Consider the following 10,090-nt stretch of genomic DNA (forward strand, 5'->3'; position numbering starts at 1 on the left):
ATGTTCTAATGACAATTAAGAAATGGAAATTGAAAAGATTTAAAATGGAAGAGAGAAGGAAGAGAGAACTTATGAACTTGAGGACACGCCACTTGAAATGATCCAAGATAAGTGCCAAGGTTGGATCGCCACTTGCTTCTCACAAGATAAGACCCAGAAGATAAGCAAATGAATGAAAATCACTCTTAAAATTTCATTCATTCAAAGGTGTGTACAAAAGGAGACCTCTAGGCTTCTTATATAACCTCTAGGATGGATTAAGTTGTAAGTTTTAAGGGATGTGGGACTTGGAGTGCTTCCCAAGCTGACCAGCAGCATCTCCAAGGAATCTTAGTCCCACATCTCTTAAATCTTCCATTCCTAAAGGGTTTATAAGCTTCCTAGCAAGTCTAGAATTCAAAAGCTACAAACCATGCATGTTTACTTGCACTACAAGCAACAAAAGGAGAAAGCTTATTTATTCTTCTTTTATTTTAAGTCCAAGCTATGTGAAGTCTCACATTGCTTGTACTATAAAGAAAATAAGAGTTTATAAGCTTTTCTACAACTAAAAATAACAAAAGAACAAAAGAGGCAAATACAAGCCAATGAAACCTATCCTATTCTTTTTTATGCTTGTTGTTATTTGAAAACTCTTCATTGTTGCCCCATCTATGATCATATCATCCCACCAGGTTGGAGAGGATTCGACCTCGAATCTTGAAAAAACCTGCAACAAAGAGAGATTAGTGACTTATTTCGTGTATAAACCAGAGGAACTCCTCTTGGATCAAATGTCAACCTGAAAAAATCATCAAACATTTTGTGAATGAATTTATGTTGACCAATAAATGTATATATAAAAGAAAAATATTGATAGAATGGGTCTTTGAAATTGGATTTATTTTCTTAGGGAAAACTAAAAATCCTTCTTTAGAAAAACTTTTATTTTTGTCTTGAGTTATGTGTAAAAAAGAATACATTAACTCAAGATGTGGGTTGGAAATGGTGTGTGAAGAAGTGGTATAAGAGATGAGAAAGGTGGGAAATTTGCACAAAAGATTTTAGGAAAAGAAAAAAGCTTAATAATTGGAGAAAAGTGGAAGGATGGAAAAACTCCCCTATCATGGCTTAGATCCATTTGAATGATGGGAGAGAAGGTGCCTTCAGTGGCACTTTGTCTAAAACTTGTTTCAGCTCCTTTTCTCTCACAAGTTTTTCTTTTTCTATCTTTGCTCTCTCCTCTCTTTCTTTTCTCTCATATTTTTCTTTTACACTCTCATTGCTTTCTTGCCTCTCATTTTCTTCTTTTACTCCCTCCTTTTTTCTATCTTGTAGGTCCTCATTTAAACAATTAAGCATGACCTTCTCTTTTGAATCACTTGATGAGGAAGAAGAGGTATAAGTTGTTGAAGGTAAGGAAGAGGTAGACTCATTAGTGACAATGGCTTCACCCTCAATGCATGTTGCCTTTTTATTGGGGCAGGCAGATGCTATATGACCATGTCCTAAGCATTTAAAACATTTAATGTGACTTGGTCTAGAAGGGGATGTAGGTTGGGAAGAGGAATGGTTAGAAAGATAATGAGGACAAGATTTGTTAGTGGGCTCCTTAGAAACATCCTTGGCTTTATCCTTTGATGATGAAGATTTGTAGAAAACATCTTTTGAAGAGTTTGAAAATTTGTTGTAAAAAGCTTCTTTTTGCAAGAGTTTCTTCTCAACTTTCATGGCCTTATGAACCACTACATCTAAAGTCTCATCATCATGGAGTTTCACAACATCTTGGATGTTTCTATTTAGTCCACTAATAAATCTAACTATTTTTGCATGATCATTTTCTTTAGTGTTAGTACAATGTGTGAGCACTTCGAGCTCGTGTGCATACTCCTCCATACTTCGTCTACCTTGCTTAAGCCATTGGAACTTAAGCAAGAGTTCCCTAAAATAGTAAGGAGGTACGAAGCGCTGGATAAGAATGTCCTTAAAATGTTCCCATGTACTCGCGGGTGAGGCCATGGTTAAATATCCCCTATTTAGCCATTGTTTGGCGTATCCCTCTAAAGCTAAACAAGCTAACTTTACACGCCAAGAATTATCTAAACTATACAAAGCAAAAATATTATCTACATTAGTTATCCAATCTAAGCAAATGTTAGGGTCTTCTTCTTCACTGGAGGGCGGCAATTGCAACTTTGGCAAGGGAAGGTATACATCTACGGTTCTAGGTTCTTGCTTCTTCTTGGTATGATAAAGACCATGAGAAGTGTGGTGGCGGTCTTGGTGACCATAAGTGTGCGTTCCCTTTGCCTTCTCTTCATTATCCATCCTTCTACTAAGAGAATCAAGTTGGTGTTGCATTTGTTGAAGAGCCTTCACCAAGTCCAACTTGCTAGAAGCATTTCCTTGATGGCTACCTCTATCGGAAGAAGATTGTCTTGAACCTGCAAACATTTTTCTAATAGAAAACAGCAGCAATACTCGCACCAAAGTAGGTTAGAAAACATGTTAGAATGGTAACACAAAATGAAATAAAACAGCAGCCACAATGGTACACTCAAACAGCAGAAAAATTGGCTCAAAACTCACGGGTTTGTTGGCTAAAACAAGGCAAGATCACTCCCTCAAGTGCACTCTTCAATCAAGATAGTAATGCGTCTCTCAAGTCAGATTTTTAGAGCACAAAATCAGGGACAAAGTCAAGTGGAAAGATGTACAATCCAACCCCAACAAACACAAGGAATCAAATCAAGAAACATGCACTACAAGAGGCCAAAAAATCAATTGAAAACTACTAGACAAGTGATGGAAAAAGAACCTATGAAAGCAAGAAAATTGGCACACAAAAAATGGCAGCAAAATAGAAACTTAGAGTAGACACAACAGCAAGGAAAAATGAATCAAAACAGTGGCACATGTGAACAAGACAGCAGCAAACAAATTGACACAAGTAAGAAGCAATTCACACCAAAATTCTATGCATACATGAAGAGAAAGATCTAGTAATGAATGGAATTAATTTGGCAATCTTCAAACTTATATGTTCTTTAAATTGATGATAAAAAGAGGCGTAAAATTCAACTGCCAAACACACAAAACAGAGAAGGAGTCTCCGCCAGACCAGCATGATTAAAGCACACAGTTTGGGAAATTTAATGGTGTGCATGCAGTTTTTGGAGTTTCCTAGTCTCGGCCAACTGCTTTTGAAATGATTAGGTGTGTTTGAAAAAACTGGAAATTTGTTTATTTAATACTTCTACTATTGTAGAACATACAAGCAAAGCCAGAACTTCTACCATTATAGTTCAAGTTATTGTCAAGATTCCAGATATAACAATTCAAAATATAAATTTTGGATTTCATGTTATGAACTGCACCTTTAGAAGGAAAATTTCCATTTTGAGAAAGTATAATCCACAACTATAATGGTAAAAGTTCTAGATTTTACTATTGTGTGAGTGAGTTTATTGTTTCATGTTTCTTATTTTAGATGTGTGAGTGAGTTTAATGATAATGGATGGTGTTTAGTGCACCAATGAACACGTTAGGCCATTGAATTGTTGAGTAAAAAGGTCATTTAAGTGCTTTCATGTAAATTAGATGAACTCCATAAGCATTGTTGGCCATTTTTTCCTCTAGTAATCGATTACAGGGGTCTTGTAATTGATTACAAGAGGAAAAATGGTCATTTGTACAGAAACTTCAACTACACTCACCAGCTAGATGAACAGCACTCTCCAAGTTTATTTTTCTGACCTTTGCTGGTTGTTTTGCTCTTAACCTTCTCCACTGAACTCCAAATGAGTTGATTCTTTTTTTGTTGGAATCTAGACTCGAAGGGCTTTCAAATGAATACTAACTCATAATTTTTAGATCATTGTACAAGATGCAGCTAATTTTTCAAAAACAAAACATTTTTTTAAGCTTCCTAAATGAGTTTTCTTTCAAGTTATTGTTTAATGTTTCTTATTTTAGATGTGTGAGTGAGTTTAATGATCATGGATGGTGTTTAGTGCAACAATAAACACATTAGGCCATTGAATTGTTGAGTAGAAAGATCATTTACATATTTTCCTATAAATGCTTAAAAAAAGTTTTTAAAAAAATATTAAAACATAAAATTTTGACCTAAAATTATAAAAAATTATATATATACAATTCAGAATTCGATTTTCCAGAAATCGAATTCTAACCTAAGATTATAAAAATAAATAAAAAATCTAACTTAGAATTCGGTTTCCTCACAACCGAATGCTCACCTAAGAAAAAAAAATGTGCTATTTGGATAATTATCACTATGCTATCCTCGTAAGTATAAATGCAATGCTATGTCAGAACAAAAATCGTACGAGGAAGCATGAACCCAACATTTAATTGTATCCTTTGGACAAAGCTGTAAACCTTGTTCATCAATGTCAAGTGAAAGATTGATGCTCGAAGGGAAAGCGAATATAACTAATTTGGGTTAATCAAACAGTGATTCAAATTTTAAAAAATGCAAATTCCAAAATCAAATAATCTTTTATTGATTTAGTTCTGGTTTACGGTAAGTGAAGTAATTAATTAAATTCGCCTAAAACGATAAAAATTGATACGATTTAAATTTTGACATGCATTAAATCAAATACAATCTATTTACTAATATTTTTGAATAAATTCCCATCGGAGTTTTTCAAATGTTAACATCCACGTGCAAAAATTCCAAAACAAAGAGAATCAAATATTAACAAAGAGAATCAAATATTATTGAGTTAATTTAGATATACAATAAACTACCTAATTAATTAAATTAATCTAAATCAATAAAAATGATTCGATTTAAATAACCACACTCATTAATTCAATCCGGTCATATACTCATTTCCTAACAAATTTATTAAAACTCACCCTGGGCAAAGGCGTTGGATTCAACCCAGGAACGTGTGCACGTCTGGTATTAATTATCTTTTAGAAAATTTTTAATTATTTTAAAATACAAGAAAAAATTCCAAGTACTAGCAAAGTTTTTACCAATAAAATTTCTTCAATTATGCACCATATAAATGAATTTAAATCTTGAAATTAAAGCAAGAGAATACACTTTGATTACTTACGAACATTGTAATTTTCTGACTTGCTGGAAGCAATTCATTTAAGAAAATTGTCCTTTTGTATTTGGCTTAGCAACTGACTGGGATAAAAACAATAGAAAAGGTAAAAACAATACTGAATTGAATTGAGGTAGTAACACAGAAGCCAGTGTTCAACAGCTATAACACGACACCAATGCTCTAGCAAACCACGTGAGAGAGTAAGCAGGTCAGTTCACAGTAGGTCCCCACAAGGAAAGGTAAGAAAAAGAAATGGGTAGAGAAAATTGATTATTCACATATTTCACTACATAGAGCTGATTTCATCAATGCAAATATAGATTACAGCTTAAACAGGTGGTGAGCTACCAACATAAAGTATCACTTGATACAGGGTTGTTGCCACCAAGGGATGGATGACAAAACAAACCCCAAAAAAAAAGAATGATACAATTGACACTTAATGGTTACAGCTATCACAAATGTACTTTATATCAAGTGAGAACTATCACCACAATCATGGATAAATGCTAATAAAAAACAAAAACAATAATAAATTTTGATAGTACATTAGTTCGACCAGACATGAACCAGACCGTGCCTATTGCCCGTATAAATCTCGTTGCGCTCTTCATCGTAAAATAGTGCAGTAATGTCTTCCAAGGCTTCTGCAACTGTGCTCCTAATTCTGGAGGAGTGCTTCCGCTTCCCTAAATTACAACCACTGCATGAGCAATTTTCATCAACGCAACTGCATTCCTTCATCACGGGAAAGCCATTACTGGCCCTTATCTTTGCAAGACACTTGCCAGTTAAAATGTTGCTGACATTAATAGATCCTGCTGCGTTGAAGAAGCATAACTTGTTAGTAACTTTAAAGAGGGTGGTGCTCAGTTACCAACACAAACTGATCACTGACGCATTGGACAATTATATGATTTGGTATCCTGTTTAACATTTTATTTTATTAGGTCAACATAAACACTTGATTGAATCAGCTTTCAGTTAAAACGACATAACACCACCTTTCAAAATATTGAGACCACTGTACCTCGAAATACACTAAAGAAAAAGGTGCATAAAAAAGAGGAAGAACACAAATAATGTGAGGGCAACTAGGCAGGGATAAAAAAAGAAGAAAAGTACCATTTCCTTCAGAAAGTGAATCGTCAGAATCAGCCTTGCAGTATGATATTATGAGATCCTGGTCACTGGTTATGTATATGTTGTTTGTATTGCAGTCAGGATGCCACAAGAGGTGATCTTCAAAAGAAGTTACAAGTTCTCCACGGAAGTTCCACACAGCCACAGTTCGGTTTCGAAATGTCAGAAATAATTGGTTCTCATATAGAAATATGAAAGCAGATGGTGTCATAAATTCGCTTCTGCTAACTTCTGTTAGCTCAGACGTCCGTACCTAAAATTAATTAGAAAGTCAGATATCATGATTCAAAATGTATACAACTCATTCTCATTTGTAAAATATGAAATTACATACATCAAGAATTTGGAGATTCTCATTTTCTTGTTTAACAAGAAGTTTTTCATTGAATTGTTCAATGAAATCCACCTTCTTATTCCGATGAAGGAGATGATTGAATGATTTCAAAACAGTACCATCTTCTATTGAGAGGATTTTAAGTGGGACATGGCTACTTGATTTAGCAAAAATCAACAACATAATTCCTGGACTGAAAAAAATAAAAAACAAAGAGTTAAACATTGTAAACCTTGTAGTAGGCTACACAAATATTCAAAAACGAAGAAAATTTAATACTACAAAAAACTAAAACATAATGCAATATAATTTTTTTAAAATAGTGAATCACCACAAACCTTATATCCACAGTAAACTAATTTGTATATGTCAAAGGAAAAATGAACAAGGAAATAATACCTGATCTTAATCTCTTGTACGTTTTTATCTGAAATGGAGTACAACATTGTATAGTTTTTCAGGTCGAACACCTTGTATATGCTGTATAGGAAAAAAATAATGAAAAAGATATCAGTCAACCACAATCAAGAAACTTTGAAACATTATATAATTATATCCCCAAACAGATGCATAGAACAAAATATTTACCTATCCTGAGCAGAGTACGTGAGTACCTTCCCATTTACATCATCAAATTCTACAAAACCTGGCCATTTCAATGACTCAGATTCAAAAAGTGCAAAGCCAGCATCTGGTTTGACCCTTCTTATATATCTGGAAAGTGAAAAACATAAATTTTAGCATACAACAGCCCCAAATTTAGCAGGCAATTGTTGCTATGTGCTAGTTTATTTAACTCTCACTCTTGACAATTTTATTTTTCCTAAGGCTTTCTTTCTGTAAGCACGGAAAACAAGGGTAGTAATTACAAAGTAATATACTTACTCAATCCTAGTGCTTCTGCATTTCAAAGAACTATAACTGTCTGATGCATAGACAGAAACTGTGATAAGCGAGTCATTATTTTTATTATAAAACAAACTCCTTATGACTTCGTCAGGACTGACATTCAAGAAGCATATCCTTTCATTGGTCTCTGCACAGTAGCAATCAATGGAAACAAGCAACATAAATCACGTAACAGCATATTCAGATATAATATAAAATATGTATGACACACCAGTAACCAGTTCTAACAACTACCTCGGCTAAATGCTGCACAAACACCAGATTGTGCAAGTGCAAAAACAATGTCCCGTGCTGCTACAATCTCAATTATCTTTGACCTCTTTTTCAGAAATGGCAATACAGCAGTAGAAGGACCTTTTGGATCATGTGTATCATATTCTTCCTATAAATAGATCCATAAAGCACAAGTCAGAAGAAGTGGGATATATGGGTATAGGAAACAAAGTACACGTCTCAGTAGAGCAAACAGAAGGTAGAGTTTCCTCATCATCCAACTGTTTAAAATAGAGTGATTTCAAATGTTGCTTTACCCAAATGTATGAGGAATTTCCACAAACAAAATAACTTGACAAATTTGTATTAAAACTGTAAATCAAATTTCTAATACACATTTGTCTGCATTCCGTAGTGGTGATTTAAAATAGTGTAGTTTTCTACTATATATCCCCTTAAATATTCTCTCAAAATTTTCTGCAACGTACTCGTTTTGCTCCCCATCAAATAGGTTTATCAACATCCAACAAATTAAAATAGACTTCATTCAAAAGTCGGGATGACAAAACAAATCTATGGGTACATCTCAAACAAAATAGCATTCATTGAGTAAATAACAAATGCTGGATTGAAATACACAATAAAAATAAAATAAAATAAAATGATTAAAAAAAAAACACTATGCATATGTACATACATCTTGAACCCTTAGTAAGGACCCTTCTTGACCTCAGACACATTTACAATGACCTAACTAATCATTCATCGACATTAACCTAAGTTTTCGTTTCCTAGAGCCTCTAATTTGGCCCACATGCTTTCTTGCACTACATGGAAACAAACAATCGACAGTCCACGTTAGTCCTTAACCTGTGTAAAATTATCGAATGCAACTTCACCATACACGTCATCTTACACGGTTAAACTACAAACAACATCTTCGTCTGAGAGAATTCATCAGTTAAGCAACTTGAGAGATTTAGAGCACAGTTTCTGAAAAGAAAAACCCTAAAACTGTTCCGCATCCAAAACTTCACAATGATAAAAGGTTTCTCCTAACAGTAAGTTGTTCAATCGGTCAGAAAAAAAATCATCACTCTTTTTCTGCACATAAATTTACTCTTCACTGTTCACAAACAAAATCAAAAACAAACCTGCAAGCGAATGTTGCGAAACCTCTCTTGCGCGTCGGTCATGGAGAAAGCACGGTAACGATTCGAGCTGATTTCACGGCGCTGAAGCTTCTTGACGCTGTTAACAAAGCCGTCCACGAGGCGCGGCCTCTTCTTCGCCAGCACGCGCCTGCCGCAGCAAGGCCGCGGACTCACCGTGATCCGCCTCCCTCCGCCTTCCATTTCAGCGAGCGAAGGATCCCTCCGCCGCCACCGAAGGAGGGAAAACCCTGAATCCGGCAAGAATTTACAGAGGCGGGGACTTAGGGTTGGGAGAGCGCTCACAAGTGCTACTCTTCTTCAAATTCGAATTTGGATCTGATTTGAGATTTTCAAATTTTGGAAGGAAAAACTAGAAAGTAAGGAAAAAGATAAAATAAAATAATAAAAAAGAGACAGATTTGTGAAATGGAGAAGAATTGAAAAAGGTGAGTGTGGTGAAGGGTTATTATACCAACACTGTTATTAATGTCTCATTCAATTTTGTAATGATGCTAACTTAGGCTTAAACTTGTTCACAGGCCTAGGCCCAGCAGGAATCTCATTTCCTAAGCCCAACTTATGCAGCTTCTTCGTGCACTATATAATTTCAATCTGCACCCCATATATTTTTATAATTCAAAATATAATTTTTGCATTTTACATGTATATTTCAAAACACAGAATAAAATTTTGGTTGAGATTTTAAATTCTAAAATAAAAAGTAAAAAAACATTTTATATTATACAATAAAATTTAAAATTTATATTTCAAATTACAGAATTTAAAATGCAAAAATTTATTAGAATGGAGACTGAAATTATAGAGGTTGGGAAATAGTTTCAACTTAGCTTCCTTTTGTTCATACTTTTAAAAGAACACATTTTTTATATATGTTTTTACTAATTATTAATGATAAACATTATTAATTATTATAAATAGTGTCAGGACCGAGAAAAAATCAGAGGTAGTGGAAGACAGGTGAGTGCATGCGATTGGATCGATCGGTTTTTTACGGTAGTATATAATTGAATTTTTCAAAATTTCATGCCACTCTTCTACATGCACTCATTCTATTCAACCTTTTGAGTTCTTCTTTTTCTCCTCCTTCTCTCTACAATCATCTTCCTTCTTTCTACAAATTCTCATTTTCTTCTTCTTCCGATCATCAATCAGGCAACGTCTGAGTCTTACTGGTGTCAAGGACTTCACTTTGCACCGATCAAGTTGTGGTTTTGAGCTAGTAAGTATCCTCTTCTTAGAACGTCTTT

The 10,090-nt window shown here is 34.4% G+C and overlaps 1 protein-coding gene across 2 annotated transcripts; it reads right to left on the reverse strand.

The window, feature by feature from the left end:
* Positions 1 to 5,309: 5,309 nt before the first annotated feature.
* Positions 5,310 to 9,267, reverse strand: LOC108338704 (uncharacterized). Of its 2 annotated transcripts, none has more exons than XM_017575749.2 (8): positions 8,823 to 9,267; positions 7,690 to 7,837; positions 7,432 to 7,582; positions 7,135 to 7,260; positions 6,946 to 7,026; positions 6,547 to 6,739; positions 6,195 to 6,465; positions 5,310 to 5,887 (listed from the first exon to the last, which is right to left on the reverse strand). In XM_017575749.2, the coding sequence occupies exons 1-8, from the start codon at positions 9,021 to 9,023 to the stop codon at positions 5,619 to 5,621; spliced, it is 1,440 nt and encodes a 479-aa protein (XP_017431238.1). In that variant the 5' UTR covers positions 9,024 to 9,267; the 3' UTR covers positions 5,310 to 5,618. The 2 variants fall into 2 exon arrangements, with proteins under 2 accessions (XP_017431238.1, XP_017431237.1); XM_017575748.2 differs by having other exon boundaries at positions 5,310 to 5,890.
* Positions 9,268 to 10,090: the final 823 nt, after the last annotated feature.

Source organism: Vigna angularis, chromosome 7 (assembly GCF_016808095.1).
Source record: "Vigna angularis cultivar LongXiaoDou No.4 chromosome 7, ASM1680809v1, whole genome shotgun sequence".
Taxonomy (NCBI): domain Eukaryota; kingdom Viridiplantae; phylum Streptophyta; class Magnoliopsida; order Fabales; family Fabaceae; genus Vigna; species Vigna angularis.

What these genes read in the sequence shown, in the direction of transcription:
- LOC108338704 (XM_017575748.2), bottom strand. Translation starts at nt 9,023, where the DNA reads ATGGAAGGCGGAGGGAGGCGGATCACGGTGAGTCCGCGGCCTTGCTGC. An exon ending in TTCGCAACATTCGCTTGCAG is followed by an intron (nt 7,838 to 8,822) that starts GTTTGTTTTTGA and finishes ATCTATTTATAG; the next exon opens with GAAGAATATGATACACATGA. An exon ending in TTCACTTTCTGAAGGAAATG is followed by an intron (nt 5,891 to 6,194) that starts GTACTTTTCTTC and finishes TCTTCAACGCAG; the next exon opens with CAGGATCTATTAATGTCAGC.